The sequence below is a fragment of the Peromyscus californicus genome, unplaced genomic scaffold (genome assembly GCF_007827085.1).
Source record: "Peromyscus californicus insignis strain IS unplaced genomic scaffold, ASM782708v3 Scaffold_8__1_contigs__length_139910024, whole genome shotgun sequence".
Lineage (NCBI taxonomy): Eukaryota > Metazoa > Chordata > Mammalia > Rodentia > Cricetidae > Peromyscus > Peromyscus californicus.
The window spans coordinates 65,751,033-65,773,208 of record NW_026294606.1 but is presented as its reverse complement, the minus strand read 5'-3'; the positions used below and the strand labels follow the sequence as shown (position 1 = coordinate 65,773,208).

The following is a 22,176-nucleotide window of genomic DNA, read 5'->3' as shown; positions in this document are numbered from 1 at the left end:
CCCCTACTACAAAATCCCATTGTTACAGCCTCCATAGCAATGCTCCTGAATAGTGCCCCCCTTGTGTTTTAACACACCATTGAAATTTTTTTTTCATAAAACAAAGGTGAGGATGGGGAGAAATCACCCAGTGAAAACTTCCTTACCCTTCCCTCTTAATGCTATACAAGCAGGATTGAACCCGTGGTGTTGGGCTTTCTGCAGTCGGGTTTAGGTATTATACTATCCTACCGGTAAGACTGGCTGTCAAATCTACCCTGGGGGAAGTCAGAATAGTGGCTCGGACAGCTGCAGGATGGGAGGTCACATCCCAGACTCGATTGCTTCCTATGGACCCGCAGGTAACCGAGCATGACGTCGAAAGCCTCGGGCCTTCGGGAACCGCTGCGGGGGGAATGGGAGCCCCGGGGCGCTCAGCGCAGGGGTCGGGGGACGCGGGGGAGGAGGGGAGGGGAACTCCCGCAGCGCGGCGGCCGCCAGATGGCACCACGGGCCCGGGGCCCATGCGCTCCCGCGGGCGCGGGGCGGGGCAGGAAGGGGTTAAGGCGCCGGCAGAGCGGCCGCGGCGGTCGGGGGAAGCCCGGCGCGGGGCGCGGAGGAGGGAGCGGCCGGCTGCGGGGCCCCGGCCAATCGGGCGGCTGGCCGGGCGCGCGGAGCCACAGCGCCATGGAAGGAGGCGCGGCGCCCGGCCGCCCGTGACCGAGAGTGGCGAGCCCGAGCGGCCCGCGGCGCCCGCGGCGCGGAGATGAGCAGGTCCGCCGCGCTGCTGCTCTGCCTGCTCGGCTGCCACGTTTGGAAGGCGGTCACCAAGACGCTGCGGGAACCCGGCGCGGGAGCCCAAGGTCGGTGGGCGGCGGCGGCGGGGCCGGGGGGCCGCTTTTGTGTCGCGCCCGGGCCTGGGGCGGCAGCGGTGGCGGCTGGACCCGGGCCGCATTGTGGCGGAGGCCCAGCAGCTCGCCCTGCACCGCGGTTCTGCAGCCCCCACGTCGCGATACCCGGGGGGCGGCGCCGCCCCGGGAACATGCTGGGCCCGCGGCGCAGATGCTCCCTGGGGATCTGGGTGGCACCAGCTGCTCTGGCTGCCGCCTAGGTGGCAGCCTCTGGTGACTCTTCTGCTTACATCCCAGGCACTTTCCTTTATGCATGACTCGGACACGCGGCTCCATAGCCCCTGCCGCGGGAAAGGGCGACGTGGGGCTCACTGTCCTCTCTGCTTCCCTCTCCGGGATCCCCGGAGCTCCGGTCCTGGAGTCCCAGCATGAAGGCTGCGCCTGGCCCTTTTGTTGTAGCAGGGAGGGGGGCAGCGGTCGCCCTGGGTGCCCCCTGTGCCCTGGGGACCCTAGGTCTGCTGCCGCAGTTTAGGAAAGTTTCGGGGTCTTCTCCCCCCACCCCCTTATCCTACGTGGTTTCCAGACCTTTAGGGATTTGTTAGGCAGCCACAGGAATCATCGTGAGAAGAGAAGAGAACTGGAACTGGGAAGCCCTGATCTCTAAAAACCATTTCCATGTCTGTCTGTCGCCAGCTCCTGCCTTTTGTCTAATCTTTGGCCTCTTGCAAATCTGCTTTCCAGTCGCACAAGTAACGTGGTCGCCACCAAGAATGGCCATGCGTTTAAAAAAAAAAAATCAGAATTTATTTGAGGACAACCCTGGAGCTTCCTTGACATGATTTTGTGGGGACAAAGTCTAGTGTTTCTCTGTTGCTGGCCTTTTTCTGAGGAGCAGCTAAGGCCGGTAGATGAGCATCTGTGAATCTATCCAGGGCACCTCTTGCCCGGGGTTAATTTGGCGATGGAGGGGCCTTCACTGGGCTTCTGTGAGCTCCTGCAGGCACTCAGACCCTTGCCAAGGTTCCTGATTCCTGGCAGAAAGGTGTATGTCCTGCTAAGTGAACCCTACTAGCTGAATGAACGAGCGCTCCATCCCCAGTATCCTGTGACAGGGTCCTGCCTCACCCTTCTTCCCCACCCTTTGGAACTTGGGACTAGGGAAACCTTGACTTCCACGCGATGTCCTGTTGGTTTCTGTTGACAGTCTGAGTTTAGTTAATGATGCTGAAGGTTTTCATACGCAGTGCTTGCCGAATTGCTGGCTGGCATCTTTTAAATGCATTGCTGCACCCGTAGTTGACGGTAAAATATGACCATTAGGAACTGGGTGTGAATTCAGTAATGTATGTTATGGAAAGGAGGCTTTGACAAGGTACCAGGAAACCCATAAGCCTCAGTAGGAGGGGAGTACTTACGGCATTAGGTCATCAGTGCTGAATGATAGCCTCTTTCATTTACACCCCACTGCTTTTTGAATCAGCTATTTCAATGAATGATATTTGTGCCTCAATGAGGCCATTATTTTCTGAGGGCAGGTTGGGTGTTTTGTTTTGTAGTTGAAATAGCAATACATGGAAATAATGAATTCATGAATTTATAAAATAGGAAAAGGCATGGCTTCAATTGAAAAAAATCATGGAGGGGGGAAAAAAACCACTGGTTTCAGGTCTAAGACCATGTTTTTATTAAGGTCTTACTGCTAACTCCCTGGAAATGGAATTTCCATGAAGCAAAAGAGAAATGACCAGCCTGTGAGACGATTTATGCCCTGTCTCAGTATATCCTAGAGTTTCGATGGAGATGGATACTGTTGCCTTTGGGTTTCTTTCTTGGCTTGTTATTTCCGGTAAAGGTGGTGTTTTTAAGGTGTCAATATCAACACTTGTAATCAGAAGTCTCTGTCGCTCCACCTGGTCCCTGGATTTGAGCTAGTGGGTCTTTAAGGAAATGGACAATTTCTCTTGTCATTTGAGGGTACCTTTAACTTGCCGAGTTCTTCAAAGCTTCTTGATGTCTGTCATTCTCCTAACATAATCGATTTATTATGGATTTATTAGAATAAGTTAATCGATTCATGTTTTCTCTGCTGCCTAGATCTGAATACAAGACAAGCACTAGATCTGATTTCACTGTGCATATGTAAGCCAAGTGTGCATTTGTGTGGCACATAGAGTCAGTGCTGGTGGGGAAAAGTTGAAGATACTGAACTATACACCACAGTGTAGCCTGAGGTCCTTCTATCTGCGTGTGTTTTAGGAAGTTTGTATACTTCCTCTGAAATCCAATTTGTAAGAGCTTTGCTTTTATTCCAGAAATGAGCTTGAATTGTAGCTTGAACAAAAGCTGTATAGAAACAGGGCTTGGCTATTATTTCAGGAAACCTACCGAAACCTCAAACATACGGAAACCACCCACTCTAGGATGACAGCTAGTTCCCAGGACTCAACAGTACCTCCTTTAGTAAGTGTAGCCTTGTTGTGATATCTGGGGAAGTGAGCATCGGCAACGTTTCCTGCTATTTCTTTGCTCTTTAAACATTCATGATAAAATTCAAGGGTTGGCTTCCGTTGCTGAAGCTGCTTTGAGTCTGCAGAGTGACTTACACAATGCAACAGTTAGTGGCCATGTGACTGACTGGCCGCGACTGTAAACTCTCTCTAGAACATGACTGGATGTTTTCAGATGTTTCATCCGCATTGTACCGCAGTACACAGTATCGTTTTGTGGGAACTGTACAGAAGGCATTATTTCAAAGAGTTGACCAACAACTCTGTGCCTCTTACAAAACCACACTGAGGGGACTGACAGAAGATTCTTCTCCAAGGATGGGCTGTGCAGATGTACTACTCTACCGGGATGTCATTTTGAAGCCCAATGCCACTTGCCAAAAGAAGGCTCAACATTAGGTGAAGGACTTGGTGCTCACTCTCGTCATAGGACCTTTATTTTGTTATGATCGGACAGAAAGGTATTTTATAGCGATATATTAACTTTTCCTTCATCTCAGAAAATCTACCATCTGCTGGAACATTTGAGTGATTGTTTGGCTGCTTCTCTTTCCAAGAGGCCTCTTCTTTACCAAACTTGAACTTCAGTTTAGAATACTGTGTTCAGTTGAAAGACAGGGAAGCAATGGATGGTGGGCGGGGGGGCCTCTCAGGAAGAGCAGGCAACAAGCTACTCTCCTTCCTTAACCTAAGACTTAATTTCTAAATACAACTCATGGGCTCACATTTGGGAACACGGACGAGCTGGACGTACCAAGCCCACTGGGTTTCAAAAGGAGGATTTTTTTTTTCCTTACCCTTCTACATCTTACAATCTAGTTGGAAAATAAATGAACTAGAAGATATCACTGACATCCTTTTTATGTAATTAGCCAAGAATCTTTGGAGTAAAGTGAAGTACTCACGTGACAGAAAGGCTAGCTTCTGGCAGTCTGCCATGTTTACTTCTCGGTATGTCGGTCTACTCACAGTGCTCAAGGGAGGTTGTATTAAGGACAACATAAGCGCACAACACCTCACTCCACGCTCTCAGAAATGCAGAGCTGGGCAGAAGAAGGCTTTTGGACATCAGATAATTTGAGCCACTAAAGCATAGATTAGGCAGCACTGGTACTGTAGAGATTTCCAGGCTCGGTTTCAGGCCACAACTCTGGAGCCAGTTAGGTAAAGCTATGTTCTGTTGGGTAATCTAGTTGGGAGGGTAAGATTGTCAAATATACGTCTAATATAGTCATCAAATATTTTAAAACCCTTTATTTTTCATAAAATATAAAAGGACGACCTCCTTGTGAAAACTACAAGATGGTTTGGAATTGTGGAAAGTCACAACTAGAGCAGAGAAAGGCCGCCTGGGGGACAGATGCTTTGCAAGTGAGTTCGTTACAGCTGGTGTCGCTGGACCGTCCTGGCTGTTCAGCTCTCTCCCACAGGAAAGAAGTCTGAGTTCAAGGAGGAGAGGCACACCTATTTTTAAATCCAATGAGTACCCTCATTTGCTTAGACTTGCTTTTTTAAGCTTAGGGTTTGAATAGAAAAAAAAAATACTGAATTTGTGATGGGAACACGATTTTCTTAATGTCATCCTGGCAGAGCTGAACGGAAGACACTGGACACTGGTTAAAGCTGTCCCGTGTCCCTTGGGTGACTCACATCAGTAAGGATTCAGATTTCAAAACCAGGATGAGTCGCCCAGTCTCAGTGGACAGGGGTTTCGGCTCTGTGGGGTAGGGCTGTGCTCTGGTCATTCATTTGCACTACTCTACTGTCATGAGAAAGAGTCTGACCAGAGGTATTTCCTAATCTCACAGAAGAAATTAAACCCTGAGGGCACTGTCTTGATATTTTCTTAGTAGTAATGTTTGCTGTTTTGTTAATTACTTATTGACCATTATCATCATATTCCGAGTAATTTAGATGAGGTCTTTGTTGGGTCATCGTTTATACTTTCTTATTCATAAAGTTTTAGAAGGTGGGCTTACAAAATTTAGACGCAGAGAAGGCGTCCGAGGGCTCGTGTGATTAGGTTGGACCTGCAGGCTAATTTGTGATCTGAACTCTCTTACTTGTGTAAAGACTTTCTCTTGTTACCTCTGCAGCCCCTGTTTCACTAAAAAAAAAAAAAAATGTGCCTGTATGTGTAGTGTATGTATGTATATGTTTGTGTGTGTGCACCTGTGTGGAGGTCAGAGGCCAACATCAGGTGTCTTCTTCAATGGCTTGCCACCTTATTTTTTGAGGCAGGGTCTCTCACTGAACCTGGAGCTCACTGTGTCAGTGGCCGGCTGGCCCGCGAGCCCCTGGAATCTGCCTGTCTCTACCCTTCCAGTTCTGAAGTTACTGACACGTGCTACCACGTCTCACTTTTTGCACGGCTTCTGGGGATCCAGACATCAGGTCCTCATGCTTGTCTGACAGGCACATTGCCCACTGAGCCACCTCCTCAGCTTTGCCGTGACATATTTGTAGAGTCCAGAGATAAGAGTGTGGATGTAGGGTGGTATGTCTATGGTATAGGTTGGGTCCTGGCTGCTCCAGTGAGTGGAGACCGACTACCCTGATATAGGCCTTTCAAAGAAGGAGAAAAGTGACTAACATTTTAGTGACTAAAATGCCTGTCAGGATCAACTTAAGCAAAGAGAGGTTTATGTTGGCTCATGATCCCTGAGAGATTAAAATCATTATGTTGGGGTAGGTCTAGCAGAGCCACTCAGTCTGTGGCAGTGGGGGTGTGACATGCTGTTGCCATCATGATAGACCAGAAGGAGGGGTACTTAGACTGGAAGCAAGGACTGGCCTATAGCCTTCAAAGACCCCTGCCTCCCAAGGGCTCCCCGGCCTGTCAGGTCAACATGGCCAACTAAGTAACAAGCTTTTGGAACATGAGCCTGAGGGCTCATTTTAGGTTCAAAGCATAACTGCTAAGCACATGTGTTCTCTACAATTCTCAGGAAGGGTTTGGGGCAGGTGAATTTAGAACTTGGCATAGGCACACACGAGAAAAGCATAAGGCGGCTTATGAAATACCAAAAGCTGTGTGTGGAAGTGCTACATTCAAAAACGGAATTTTCAGTTTTTGACCTGAGAACTTAAGAGTGAGGCTTTTTAAAGAGTAGCTGTGATTTATTAAATTCTTCCAATTGTAAATATTTATGGTATTTCCATCACACTTAGTATTTTACCAGTGTATTAGAACACAGGTCCTCTCACAGGGAAAAATAGTAGTGATAGGCTAGCATGGGTTAAGTGCTTGCTACCACATGAGGGAATCTCATGAGTTATCACGTGAGGCCCCAAGGATTCACCTGTCTCTATCCCCCCAGCTCTGAGGTTACCCGTGGTAACCAATACACCCAGGCTCTTCATATGGGTTCTGGGGATTGAACTCAGGGCCTCATTTATATAGAAAGAACTTTGCCACCCAAGCCATCTCCCCAGCCCCTCGATGTATCATTTTCTTTAATTAAGAATGTATATCATTCTCCTTTTATGGGAAAAGAATGTGGGACACAGAGACAGCAAACCACTTTCCCCAAATCACACAGTAGTAATTCGTAGTGTCCACTGTGAAGGAGGTTGTCCCCACTATGCTGCTGTATGCTGGGGACAGGGATCAGATAGAATTTTATGCAAGTCCGATCATCATAGTAGTATAAGAGGTTCTTAATAGTACAGATAATTTTTATGAAGACAGACAACAGTATCGTCCATGTGGCCCCTCTTTGACCTATCGAAACTGACCTCCAACAGACATTGGCTGAGCAGCTCCTGAGAGCGAAGCTTGGATCCAGATGTGGAGAAGAGATAAGAAACTCATATAAATAACTCTCAGGGGCCCTTGAGGGAGGTCTGTAAAGCAGGGTGGGATTGTGGGTTGGGAGAATCTTCTGGCTTGGTTTCAAAGGCCATTAGTGCTTCACAAACTGTTTTCATAATAAGGGAAACGTGTTTGAACCCAACGGTTGTGGGGGAGGGGGTCGGGAAAGATGTGGTCCTGTGTAAAGCTTTCAGGTTGGGTCCTTAGAGCTTAATGAGATGCCTTTCTCTCTGCAGAATAAGGGGAAACTTTCTTCTGCTGCGTGTGTGAAATACCACTTTCATCAGTGTTTGGGTATACTTGCAAAAACTTAACCTTTTTCTTTCTAAAACAGTCTTTCTACTTCCCTTTTGCTTGTACGATGACCCCAAAATTAATTTTTATAAAAATGATGGTTTTAGGTAACAAAAAAGTCGTTTTCTAACCTGTTTCATGGAAACATTTAACCAAAAAAAAAAGGGAAGAATTTTGTAGTGAGTCCTCAAACACACTAGATTCTACAGTTGATGTCCTGCTGAATTTGTTTTATTTATCTATTTATTGACACGTTGTTCTCTCCATCCATTAATCTTAATTTTTTTAATGCATTTTAAAACATGTCTTGGCTGTCAGTAATCTTTTCCCCAAGTTCTTCAGCATGTATATCATTAGAGCAGAGTATTTTTTTTCTCATAGGCAAATTTACATATGAGGAAATATATGATTTGGCTAACATTTGCGAACATCTGTGCACCTCAAGCCCCTTTCAAGGTATAAAATATTATCATCACTCCAGGAAGTCCCCTCATTCCTTGTCCCAGCAAGTCCCTGTCCCTGGCATTCAAGAGCAACCATGGTTCTTATATTTTTCCTACCATAGATTATTTTGTTGTTGTTTTTCTAGAACTTTAAGTAAATGAGACTGGAGAGAATGTATGTCTGCTATTCATCAGAACAATTTTTGAGGTCTACCCATGTTGTAGATGATAGCAACACAGCCAATTCTTTCTTTGTTGCCAGTTTTCCATTCTATAGCTACTGTAGATTGTTCATCCATTCTTCTGCTGAATGGGTACTTGTCCTGGCTAGTTTTGTGTCCCCTTGACACAAGATAGAGTTATCTGAAGGCAGGAAACCTCAACTGGGAAAATGCCTCCATAAGATCTGGCTGTAAGGCACTGTCGTAATTAGTGATTGATAGAGGAGGGCCCAGCCCATGGTAGGTGGTGCTATCTCTGAGCAGATTGTCCTGGGTTCTATAAGAAAGCAGGTTGGGCAAGCCATGAGGAGGAAGCCAGTAAGCAGCACCCCTCCATGGCTTCAGGATCAGCTCCTGCCCCCAGGATCCTTCCCTGTTTGAGTTCCTGTCCTGACTTCCTTCAAAAATAGACTCCAAAGAGTAAGCCAGATAAACCCTTTCCTCCTCAACTTGCTTTCGGTCATAGTGTTTCCTTGCAGCAATAGAAACCCTAAAGTAGTACTCGAGTCATTTCTAGCTCTGTCTGTAAATATGGTTTTGATGAACATTTTACACAGTTCTTTTGTGCACATACTTTTCATTTCCCTTGAGACTATACTTAGAAGTCACTGGGAGTATGGCTCAGTTGATAAAGTACTTGCCAAGGACCCAAGTTTGGTCCCCAGAACCAACATAAAGATATATGTAATTATGATTCCAGAGCAGGGGAGGTGGAGACAGGATGCTCTCTGGGGTTTGCTGGCCAGCCAGCCTAGACCAGCCGGTGAGCTTTAGCCCAGTGAGAGACCCTTTCTCCAAGAAAGTGAACGATGTTCCTGAGAATGACACCCAAGGTTTTCCCCTCGTCTTCACACACAAGCACACACACGAGTGCACATGTTCTCTCTCTCTCTCTCTCTCTCTCTCACACACACACACACACACACACACACACACACATATACACAATTGCATATACACACAAACATGTGTGGGGATGTTTTAAAAACAGAATTGCTTGATTAGGCAAATGTTTAGTTTCATAAGAAAAATCCTAGAACTTTTAAAAAGTTGGTTTTATCTCTCTAGTCTCTCATTTAAAATATACAAATGATTCTCGTTTCCTTCTCTCAACACTGGCTGTTGTTCATCTTTTTAATTTTAGCCGTTTTGAGGACAAGTTTCTTATATATGTATTTGATAAAAATATATGTAGTGTATGTATCTTCCCAGATAGAAATTGCTTGAGTTTTTGATGTGTTGAAACATTTTTAGAAACCAAAATTTAAGTTTTGGTAATATATTTACATTTATTTTTCACTGACACTGGAATGTAAATATTTATTTTTTCTTTGATATTTAATTAGTTCTATGGTGCTATCAGATTATCTAGGTGACTGTCTTATCTGATCATGTAGAATCACTTTATCACACTCCTATCAGTTATGCTGTTGTGTGGGTGGAGGTATACACGAGCATGTGTGCACATGCATGTGTGCATGCACCTGTGTGTGACCTGTCTAGGATGGAGACGGAGTGGGACAGAGGCAACACAGGGCTGTTTCAGTGCCATTGTCTTTCTTTAAAGACACATGCCACCTAGGGATGCCAGTTGCCACACTCAAGAAGAACCAAAATCTCTTCATGCCTAAGCAGTTTCTAGAAATTATTTGGGGTCTCCGTGAACCCTTATGAGTCATCAGTGCGATGAGATTTGAAGAAGGCAGAAGGCAGAAGATTTGGTCCAGTGTTGAGGGACCAGGACGTGGTGTACAGTAAAAAGTAAAATGTCTTGAGATTTACGCAGCTCTCCCCAAAGACTGGGTAGGTCCTTTAGAAGGACGGGCAGAGTGTGACTGTTTTCTGTCACTAGCCTGTTGTCTGCTGCTGTGCTCTAGTAGGATTCCAGTGGCAACACCTGAGCCAAAGTTGAGGGCTCCAGAGCCAGCCTGACGTCCTGCATAGTGTCCCCCAGAGGGAGGTAGAGCGGTGAAGTGCAGGAGGAGAGCTGACTCATGCATAGGCTGGGTTTCTCTGGGCCTCTCCCTGAGACTTGCAGCCATGCTGCTGCCGGGTGAATTGCCTCAAAAACATGACTTCCCCCTCCCCACTCGAATGCATAGCCCAAATGCACTTGGGAAGGTGGAGGGGGCACCCCAGCACACTGTGATATGGAGGGGCACCCCAGCACACTGTGACATGGAGGGGTTACTGCAGTGGTTTTATGATCACACATGCACCATCCTGACAGGTGAAGGGGGTGGGGGAGGACCCTCAGAACCATCAGTCCCCTGCTCAGCATGCACACACCTCACTGTCCCTGTCCCAGGGGCTTTTTCAAAGACAATGCCCAGAGTCAGTCACATTAATTCTGAGTCACCGTGTACATATTTGGCCTTTCTGGTGAGCGCACCTGGCCAGGTGTGAAGAGCTATTGTAGCCAGCCATATTTGGACTTCGGAAGAAGTGGGTGCTGGAATCCGCTCCCTCTCTTTGCAGCTCTTCTTCTAATTTCTTGGGGTCTTTCCTAGCTATTCTATTTGTGAGCTTCCTGCTTTTAGAAATTACACGGAGAAACCAGCCCTGAACACAGAGCTATCTATATACACTGTCCTTCCAATGGGGCTAATTCTCAGTACCCCTTTGGCTGGCTTCTTTGGACTTTGCATAGACAGGTAGGATCAGTGGTATAAATAGTCCTCTGTGATTTGCTATTAAAACAGCATTTATGAAAAGAGGGGTGTTTCACTTTTCAAGCCTCGCCCATTTGCTCGCTTCCATGCTCATGGGGCATGCTCCTCAGCTCCTTTCTCCCTGTGCAGTCCCACACATAGCTGGGATTTAAAGTGACAGGAAGTCCTGTCCTGGGAGTTGCTAATCAATCTGACGTCATTATACATGTGCTTGGTTCTAACCCATCCCCCTGCAACACTGCCCTTTTGCCCACCCTCAGCTAGTACCCTTCCACTACCTAACTAGTCTCCCGTTATACTTCACTTCGATGCCCTCTTTTCCCCTTGCTTAAGATCTCTTCCTCTCTCTCTTGATCACTTGCTAGGTTCATGACCCCCACACACATAATATATAATATATATGCACACACATAATATATATGTATGTGCACACACATGATATATATATATATATATATATATATGCACACAAAGACACACACACATATACTTTTAAATCTAAGTCCTATTATGAGAGAACTCATGCAGCATTTCTTTCTTACTCTGGCTTGCTTCACTTAACATAATGATTTTCATTTTTGTGCAGGTGTCATGACTTGACTTTTCTTCTTGGCAGAATAAAATTCCACCGTGCATCTGTACCGCACTGGCTTTATCCTCCATCAGTTGATGGAGATCTAGGCTGGTTTCATTTCCTCCATATCATGCGGTGATAGACACTGCACAGGGATCTCTGTGGTGTGTAGACCTAGAGTCCTTTGGGTAGATAGCTGAGGGAGGTGTAGCTGTCATCTGGAGGTCTGTTTTCAGTTTTCTGGGAAGCCTGCATATGATTTTCATAGTCGCCGCACAAGTCTGCCTTCAAACTAGACGTCTGTATGGGTTCCCATTTGCCCACATTCTCACCAGCCTTTATTGTCATTTGTTTTCTTGAAGACAGCCTTTCTGAATGAGGTGAAATGGGAGTCTCAGAGCAGTATCAGTTTACTTTTTCCAATGACTAAGGATGTTGAACATTTTATGGCAGTTCCCCCCCCCCCTTGGAGAACTGTCCGTTCCGTTCATGAGCTCATTTATTGATCAGATAATTTGCTTTTTGATGTTTAATCCTTGTGCTTTTTTAAAAAATATCTCCTAGATGTTAATCCCGTCGGATTTGTGGTTGACAGAGTTGTTCTTTGGTTTTTGTCTTTGTTTTGTTTTTTCCATTCTGTACGGCACTTCTTCACTCTGGGGATTGTTTCCTTTGCTGTGTGGAAGCTTCTTAAATTCCACGCAGTCACATTTGTCTGTTCTTAGGATTCTCCCTGTGTTAATAGAGTCTTCTTCGGGAAGTCCTTGCCTGTCCCCATATCTTTAGAGTGTTTTCTTGTGTGTCCTCCGGTCATTTCAAGGTTTCAGGTCTTGCTAATACTAAGATCTTTGAACCATGTTTAATTAATTTTTGTCCAGGGTGAGCTATGTGGATCTGTAATAGCCTTAGTATTTAATGTGGAAACTGGTTTTCTCAGGATCATTTGTTAAGAGGGTGTTTTTCCCTTTATATGTTTTTGACATCTTTAAGTTATCTGTGTAGGTATGTTTCCTGGTCCTCTCTTCCAGTCCCTTGATCTACATGCTACTTTTGTGCCACTAGTATGCTGTTTTGTTACCATGGCTCTGTAATATAACTTGGGATCAGATGTTGTGGTGCCTCTAGTATTACCCTTTCTGCTGAGGGTCTTTTGTGATTCCATATGAATGTAGGGATTTTTTTGCCCTGTTTTTGTGAAGAATGCCATTGGAATTTTGAAATAGCTTACACTAATATTATTAATTAATAATTTTATAATATGTAATTCATAATATAATTCATATTAATATATTAATAGCTTACATCAATTTTGGTAATATAGCTATTTCACAATATTAATTGTGCCAATTCATAAACAAGACTCAGAGGTACTTTCATGCTATTGCAAATGGGACTTTCCCTTCTAACTATTTTCTTGGCATATTCATTATTGGAGTATAGAAAAATTATTGATTTTTGTCAATTTTGTATCATACTACTTACCTGAAAGTATTTATCAATTCTGAGAGTTTTCTGATGGAGTCATTGGAGTCTTAAGCATTGGATCATGTTTTCTTGGATATGATAGTTTTACTTCTTTTCTTGTCTGTAGTTTTCTTCCTTGTCTTCTTGCCCGGAGACCTTGAGCACTACATTGGATAAGAGTGAAGAGTGAAACACCTTCGTCTCATTTTAGATTTTAGAGAAAATATGGATACTCAGTATTTCTGTATTTAGGTTAACTAAAGGTATGTTTGCCATGGGGTCATCATATATAGCCTTTATTATATTTAGATATATTTCTTATACTCCCAGTGTCTTCAGGACTTTTATCACAAAGGGATGTTGAACTTTGACAAAGTCTTTTCCTGCAAAGACTATAGTGGTTTCTGCCATTAAATTGATGTGTGCTATTATTTATTGATTTATGTATGTGCTCAACTAACTTTGCATCTCTGGTTTGAAAACAACTTGGTTGTGGTGTAGGAACTTCTTAGTGCATTTCTGAATTCAGTTTGCAGGAATTTTATTGAGAATTTTTGCATCTGTGTTTCCCAGGGAAACAGGTTTTCGGATTTGTGTCCTTATCTGATTTTGGTATTAGGCTTCACACAGTGGGGGGAGTGGTGTGCCCTCCCCTTCTGTTTTATGGATCAGTTTAAAGAGCACTGGTGCCAACACTTCTTTAAAGGTTTGTTAGAATTTGGTGGTGAATTGGTCCAGTCCTGTTTTGTTTTTTCTTTGTTGGAAGACTTCATAGTAATGCTTCAAATCTCATTGATCGTAAAGGATGAGTTGAACTCACTTATGCCCTCTTGATTCAACTTCGGTGAGTAATCTATGTCTAGGAATAGGTCTGTTTCTTCTATATTTTTTTCAATATTTTTAGAATATAACTTTTCAAAGTATTCCCCAGTGATTGTCTGGATTTCAATGGCATCTGTAATAACCCCCTCACCCCCTCCCCCGCCTCCATCTTATTTGTGTAGCTGCCTGGAGGAGAGACAGGTTTCTCTGTGTGGCTCCTGGTAAGGTGACCACTCTCCAGTGGAAGACCACACATCCAAGACTATTTGGACAATGCAAATTAGTCTTGAAGGTTTAACAAAAAAAGGACACTAAGTTGGTTGGGTAAGAAAGTTGGGGTGAACTGGGGAAGTAAGAGTGTATTCTTCAATGTATATGTGTTTGTGTAGTTTCTGTTTATTTTTAGTTTTAGTGTTTTAGTTTATAAGATACATGGAATTGTTTTGATTCTTTTGTATCCTATCAGACTTGATTAAGTCTGTGTTAAGGGATGTTCCAAAGGCTCCTGAGAAGACACTCTGTGTCTGTTTGGTGGATTTTTCTATATGTAATTGCTAAGCCCATTTGATCTGTGATGTAGTTTAACTCTGAGGTTCCTTTGTTAATTTTTAGTTTGGCTGACCTCTTTGGAGGTGACAGTAGGTACTGAAATCACCCACTGTTACTGTGTCAGAACCCATCTGACCTTTAATGCGCTTTAGTATTTGTTTGGAAACATTCGGAGCCCCAACATTTGGTATATATACTTATAATTATTAAGCCCTCTAAAGGAATTTCTCCATTTCTTGTTATGTAGTGAATTATCTCTTCTGACTGATTTTAGTCTTGAGTATACTTTATCAGACATGAGAATAACACCAGCTTGTTTCCAGCTCCCATTCCCCAGATTCCTCTGTCAGTCAGTAGCCATCTTTCCCTTGGAGAAAATAGATATTTGGGTCTAGTTTTTTAATCCAGCCTTCAAGTCTTCATGTTTTTGTTTGTGAGTTGAGGCCATTTACATTTTAGTTTATTATTGAGAGATGCTTATAGATTCTTCTCATATTATTGGTTGTTTTCTGATTGTTTGGAGTGCTTGATCTGTTCTTTCTCCCAAATTAGTATCCGGAATCTGCTGCTTTGCTATGTGGCACATGATGGAGTCTTCCCTTGTTCTCCATTGCTCACTTTTCACTTTTCCTCTTGAATGTTGTCCTTTCCTGCATCTGACAGCTGACACCTGTCTGCTCTGTGTGTAGTATTCCTGTAAGTGTCCTCTACAGGGCTGCTTTGCTGTCCATGAATTGCATTAATTGTGACTTCTTGAAATGCCTTTATTTCCCTGTAGGTTTTATTCCATTTATTTGTGTGTCTGTGTGTATCTGTGTGTGTGCACACACACAAACACACGCACACAAAGAAAACAAAGCTTATGGATGTGGCTTGTGCTTCCCCTCGGCACTGAGGAGGGGGAGGTGATGCTGCCCTGTCTTCTTACTGTGGTGTTATCCTGTTCTCCACACTTCTCAGCACCCTTTCACTTCCTTTGTAGAGTCCAAAGCTCCTCCTCTCTCTGTCTCATTGGAAGAGGCTTTTGGGGTTTTTTGTTTTTTTTCCTTATTCTGACTTTTTTCACCAGGTCACCCAAAGGCAGCTGCTGTCCTGCTCTCTTATGTAGAAGTCTTGGTCATTCTTTTCTGATAAGGAGGAAATCTGCCATTATTTCCACTTAGATCAACAAAGCCACATTAGAAAAAAAAGTGAGTCTGTTATTCTAAATACTGTAATATAAAACGACAACACTAGCTCTTTCTGGCGAAAGAAGTTACTTGTGCTTAATGTCACATGGTTTTAGAAGCATCCCTGTTGAGTCAGGGTTTGGAGGTGAAGGGCTGGGGTGCCGCCTTTGATCAGGATTTTCCACTTTTTGCCCTGCTGGTCTAGCTCTGCTCTTGGCAACCTACCATCTGCTCTCCGTGTTTTTGCATATGTGATAAGGCATATGGTTAAGGGATGGAAAAGTCAACTCATGCAACTGGTGAGGGTGGGGGACACCGTGTCTGCAGTCCGGTCGAGTTAGCGGCCCATCTGCCAGAGCACAGAGAGCCCTTTGAGCAAGCAGCTTGACTCCCCGGGCCGGTGGGCCTGTGTGGGGAGTCCCTCAGTCCACGTTTGAAGAGGATGGAGCGTGGTAACAACAGAATGAAGGCTCTCCTTCCTAAATGGCTTGCCACGAAGTGCAGACACCGCTGTGGTTTACGGATTTGTTTTCTTTGGCTGGAGACCTGAAGAATGTTAATGAGATGAAATGAAGAGCGACCTCCTTGCTCATCTGTCTCTGGGTGAAGCAAACTAGTCTAGGGCCTTTGCTCCCCATCAGGGTCCCACGTACAGCCAGGCTGACCTTGAACTCCTGACCCTCCTGCCTTAGGCTTCCTGGTGCTGGGATTCCAAGTGTCACCATGCCCAGCCTTTGAGGGGCTTTTAATGTACATTGGTATCTTCTGGAGAATTGACTTGGAGCATGGAACTTGGGGTTTTTTAATTGGACTGAAAATTAATGAAAGGCTTTTATTGTATGCTTTCCCCATGACTCTGAAAGTTTTCTTCACCATCTGGACTCTTGTTTGCCTTTTTAAATTAAAAAATAAAACCACTGCCTGTGCTGTTAAAGGTGATAACAGATTAGTAGAAATGATGGGGAATAGTTGGCACGTTAACTATTAAAGGTAGGCTTCTACATCGGTACTTCATGTATGCTAAGTAAGCAGGAGAGGCCTTGCTGGATTTTTGAAGCAGGGGTTTAACTGATGTGCACACATTAGAAAAAAATGTTCTTGAGGGGGACTTTCCCCTAGCGGATCTCGTTTCTAAACTCAGACTCCTTCAAGTCCACAAAAGAAGAGGCTAGAAGACTCCGAGGTCGGCACTTCTAACTATTCTTCTGCTCATCGCCTTGTGACTTAGGCGCGTCCTTCATTTGTCTCTTCGTCCATCTGGCCCTCCACCAAAAAGTCTCTGCTTTGAACCAGATGAGATGGTGCATACCTGTAATCTCAGGGCTCAGGGGGCAGAGGAAGAAGGGTCAAAAGTTCGAAGCTAGCCTGGGCTACAAAGTGAAACTATGACTCGAAAACATGTCAAAGAACTTTATGTACTTTGGCCCACAAAATGTCTGTATCGGTATTATAAATGTGCATGGTCCTTGCGGGAGCTCCCCATCAAAATCCACTCTGCTCCCCACCATTCTAAATCTTTCTGAAAGATGCCATTCCTTCTCACAGTGAGAAAAATGTGACTTGGAGTCTTGTGGTGCACTTGTTGGAGGTGGCAGTCCTACACGTGTCCTCCTTGTCCTGTCTCCCACACGCTGTCTCCGTGGCTTGAGCACCCACATTCTACATGGCGGGGGGGGGGCGGGTTCTGTCCTAAGTCACTTAATTCCTTGGCAGCACTGACTGCTGCTACCAAGCGCAGCCCAGAGGAAGTGTGAGCAGTCACTTGGCATATCCCAGCCCTGGGGACATCAGAATTAACACCTAGTCCTGCTTTCTAGGAACTGAGGCAAAAATAAAAATAATAAAGAATTCAAGTGGAAGCAGCCACACTGTTGGTAAGAACATGCCAGCATGGCATGTAGGTATGGAGCAGAGTGTGTGGGGGATGGAGGGGTCGGGGAGGGGGGCAGCATAAGACAGGATGGATCAGAGTGAGTGGGGGATGGAGGGGACAGGGAGGGGAGTGGCATAAGATAGTAGCTCCAGCAGGGGTTCAAATTAGTCGTACAGTGGAGATAGATACCCTTTCCATGGGCCACAGTTTTGTTTGTGTGAAGTCTAATTTGTCGGAACCAGAGGGTCCTGACATCCTGACATCCTCCACAGCCAAGATGGCTACACTTACACATTCTAAAGTATTACCAAAAATAATCATAACTTTGGGGGGATGTCTGGAAGCTAGCTCAATGGGTAAGTGCTTGCAGCAGAAGCGTGAAGGTCTGACTGAGTTCAGATTCCCATGAAAAGCCTGATGCAGTAGCGCACGCATCTGTAATCCCAGCACTCCTGCAGTGAGTCGGGAAGCCTGTGCAGAGGCATCTAGAAACTCACACCAGCTTGTCTGGGGACACAGCAGCAAACATCAATAGACCTGGTATAAAACAAGGTGGGAGGCAAGGACTGCCAGTCAGTTTGTCCTCTGCCCTCCACATGCACGCTGTGGCATGTGCATAGTGGCAGTCACACAGAAACATGTACACACAGAGACAGAGAAGGGGAGAGAGAGGATACTTTGTTTTCATTTTCTTTCTTTTTTTTGTTTTGCAAAGTAGCCTGTTGCTGGGGTTCCTAGTCAGCTCAGTGGGTAGTGGGTGGCAGTCAGAGCCCGTGATCTCGTTGCCATGTCTATGTGGACTTCCTCTTTCAAGTCACTATAAATCTTCTTGGTCTATTTGTGCTTGTTGGTTGATTAATCTTCAACCAGATAGTCTAACATCAAAGCGTCCTGCTCTTCCAGCGTAACTCCCCGCAACCCTGGCCTCTGCTCCTGTCACGTCATTTGCTTAGAATGTAATTAGTTGTCTCGGTGACTGGAGACTGATCTCTCTCTTTCCTCATTCTTGTTCTTGGCTTTCCAGTTGAGTTCACCGGGAAGTGTCCACATCACAGCTAACAGAAGGGCACAGAGAGTTCAGCCTCTTTCAAGCAGACTTAAGAAGACCCTGAAAACTATAAAGTGGCTGAGTGAAGCTGCTGGGACCCAGTTTATATAAGAGTTATCAAATATGCAATATTTATCTTCCTAAGTCGCCAGATATTTGTGGGAAAGAAGCTAGTCTTTAGTATCTTAGTGGTGGTGAAGGAGAAATTCAACTCCAGGGGAAGGGCGCTTTCAGGGGTCCTTGTGGATGCTGCCCAGGAGGGGACAGCTCGGTGTAGGAGTGGCCTCTGGGCAATCAGGAGTGAACTGGGGGTTCCTTTCGTTCTTTTGGCTTGGAGAGTCAAATGGGAAGCAGAGCATGGCAGGGAGAGCCTAAGTGCTCTCCCTGTGCCTAAGTGCTGGTCATTATTCTTGCTTTTACTGTTATTCATGGATCCCCTCTTCCTGTTTGTCAGGCACTGTAGAGGGACACATGATTGCCACCTCCTAAGTTTACATTTATTGCATGAAGGTAGCTATTCAGTTAGCAGGATTGCCATTGCAGATGGGAAATATGTGCTTAGACCTGTTGTAAAACACCTGTCTACAGGTGTGTGACTGTGCGGGGAGTCTAATTACATTTCATTCTTCTTGATAATGCTCCAAGGGACTTGTTGGCATGTGGTGAAAACCCAGGTTTGCTAACAAGTCAGTTAGGAGCGGTCATCAGAAAGGAAAAATGTAGCGCAGACTAGCTAATGTTGACCTTAAAACTGTATCTCCCTTCTCCCTACACTGTTATGTAAAGAGAGAGGCATCATGCAGCAAAGACAGAAAGATCGCTGGAGCCGTCTGTCCAACAAGCCTAGCTGAAAGGTGAGCATCAGGTTCAGTGAGAGATCCTGTCTCGAAAGAGTAAGGAGGTGAATGACCGGGGAAGACACTCTATATTCTCTTATTTCCACATGTACCTGTGCATGTGTATGTACACACACACACACACACACACACACACACACACACACACACCTGTCCAAGGCACCTGCATATACACATGCACACACAGAGACATGTACACATACACACACCACACATACTGCAACAAAATTTTTGAATAAAATTAAAATTAAGGTTTATGAGTTGGACATGATGGTTCAGGCTTTTAACACAGCTGAGATGGGAGAGAAAAAAACGTTAGAAGCCAGACTGGGCTACACAAGATCTTATCTCAAAAAAAACTAAAATTAAATAATAAATAATGCTAATGGGTAAAGAAAAGGAAAACAGCACTATATTTAAAATACAACAGAAATCATAAGCCAAAATGTAATATATTTAAAGGACTGCAGGGTAGCTTCTGTCCCCTGCCTGTCCCCCATGTTGCCTTTGTCTAGAGGGTAGCAATACAGATGTCTGGGCTGCTTCCTCTAGCTGCCATTGTGCACATGCGCTTCGCGTGTGGGCCAGTCACCTGCAGATCTTATGAATGAGTCCGTGGGTCTTGTGGGGTCCTTGAGAGTAGGAAAGTCTCAGTAAATTCCCACATGAACCCTGGCGCTGTCTGCTTTGCACTCCAGATCCCGATGTGTAGCAACAGATGGGTGGGTCCAGGACACAGTCGATGGAATCTGGTTCTCCTCACACGCACTGTGGTGGTGCTGCCCCTGCTCCTGGCAACGGGCAAACACACCACTCCTTCTGCCGTCCCCTCTCACCCTTGGACACCGCTCTTCACTTCATTCACAGCCTAAAGGAGCAAGGTTTAAAGGGAGCAAGGTTCACAAGAGCCTTGGAAAGACTGTGCATATTTTTTTTTCTTGGTACGTATTCATTTGCTGACTTACCTCCTACTATAAAAATATTTACTGTATGCATGATTAAAACATTCCCTGACTCTTAGTGAGACAAGTTGCAGACTCTGGTTTGTCTTTAATCTGCTCTTGTGAAGCACTCCTTGTCCTTTTAAAATGGGTCACAACTCTGTTCAGGTGCAAAGCTTGCACGTTTTTAATCCATTTGCAGTAGTGTGCTTCTAGTTTTGTGCAAATGGCATCTTGGAAAAGTCATTTCGTGCACGCCGGGAGGGGCGTGAAGAAATAGCGATTCACTCTGTGACTCCAAGATGCAGTCTTTGAGATACAGATGTGTCTATCGCTTACATTGTTTTAGGTGTATTTACTTTTTTAATGTATCTGAGTATTTTGCCTGCATGTGTACATGTGCAGCACATGGATGCATACCTGGTGCCCTCAGAGGTCAGAAGAGGGGTCAGATCCCCTAGACCTGGAGACATAGAAGGTTATGATCCACCAGGTGGGTTCTGGGAACTGAACCTGGGGCCTGTACAAGAGCAACAGGTGCTCTTAACTACTGAGTCATCCTTCCAGCTCTGAGATTATGTTTGCTGTTGTTTAATTGCGATTTTTGATGCTTAAAGTTATTTATTTATTTATTTATTTATTTATTTTATGTGTATGAGTATTTTGCTTACATATATGTCTGTATCATGCACATCCTGGAACTGGAGTGAAGGACAGTTTCAAATAACCATGTAAGTGCTGGGACTTGAACCCAGGTCCTTTGCAAGAACAAGTGCTCTTAACCGCTGAGCCATCTCTCCACCCACCCACCCCCACATTTTTTTTTTTTTTTGATACTGAAAGGCTAGATCTTGGAGTGGCCAGCTTTCCTTGGCTGTATGCTGCTTCTTTGTCCCTGTGCACTAAGCAGTTCAGGCATTGCCACCCAGTGACCTTTTAGTAACTTATGTCTCTGGGGATTCTTGGCTACGCTCCCAGTCCCTACCCCGGACTTTAGGAGCCGGTAAAACAATGATCTCAATGAATCTGACTTTCCTCTTCTAGAGGCTTTTGCTGTTTCAGTGTGTGGTTCTAAGTGAATTAAGTGCATTTGGGTCCCCTTTCTGCATGAGCCACCTACCTCCACACCCCCTGTGGAAAAAATGACTCACAGAACCCCAGCAGGGGCTGCAGACAGCTGGCCATATCACATCCCTGTTCCGGGGGGACTGGAAGTTGCAAAGGGCCCCCAGAGTGGTCACTCCTAGCATAGACCTTTCTTCTCTTCATCTGCGGTACTGCCCACCTCTCTCTGCCTGTGGCATCATCTCTTGAGGCTTCTCCTTCCCCAAGACCCTGTGACGGACAGCACTCAACTTACTAATGTCTTCCATTCTGTTCCCAGGAAAACTGCTGTCTACTCTCCATGTCTCCCGTTGGCCCAGCCCAAGTATGTCTTGTTTCTGTGTGGCCTGTCCCCTGTCCCAGCCACACACCCTGTCTGTCTAATCCAGAGTTCTTGGTCTGCTGTCCTCCTGCCATTCTAACCTGGCTTCCCTCCGCTTGCCAGGGCTCCAGTTTTTCTTCGTCTCGTTTGGGACCTTCTTTTCCTCACTTTCCCTGTTAGAGGGGAAAAACGGACCAGACATCCATCTCTGGCCTCTCAGAACATCCTTACTCTACTTGGGCTTCAGTTCTGGACCAGGTATTTCTCCATCTGTACCTGGTCCAGATCTTGCTTCTGGCCACCTGCCTGGGCTGTTGTCTTCCATGCATGTGTGGCTCCAGCACACTGGCTAGTTACGCTGCTCTTCCCTCACACTGGCTAGTTACGCTGCTCTTCCCTCCTTCCCAGCGTGCCGTGGCCTCACTGAGCTGTTTCCACTCTTCTTCCAGCATCAGGAGTCATCCCCTTGGGAAGCCATCTCTGATCCTCCCGCCCCAGGCCCGTGTGCTCCCTTTGCTGTCCATCAAACGGTTTGCTGAGTGCTCAGTGTCCTGGCCACCGAGGGTCACAGGACACCCCCCCCCCCACTGCATTGTGGTTGTTTGTCCGTCCACGCTATGCATCTGTCTCTCCCCAGGCCAGAGCCACCCCTTTCTCAGCTAGTTCGCAGTG

The 22,176-nt window shown here is 45.4% G+C and overlaps 1 protein-coding gene across 1 annotated transcript in view; it reads left to right on the top strand.

Moving 5' to 3' along the window:
* The first annotated feature begins 632 nt into the window (after positions 1–632).
* The window catches only part of Fam171a1 (family with sequence similarity 171 member A1), a 126,604-nt gene continuing 105,060 nt past the window's right edge, over positions 633–22,176 (top strand). Inside the window, 1 exon segment of the mRNA XM_052729606.1 lies at positions 633–842. Within this exon segment, the coding sequence (XP_052585566.1) occupies positions 746–842 (97 nt within the window). The 5' untranslated portion in view covers positions 633–745.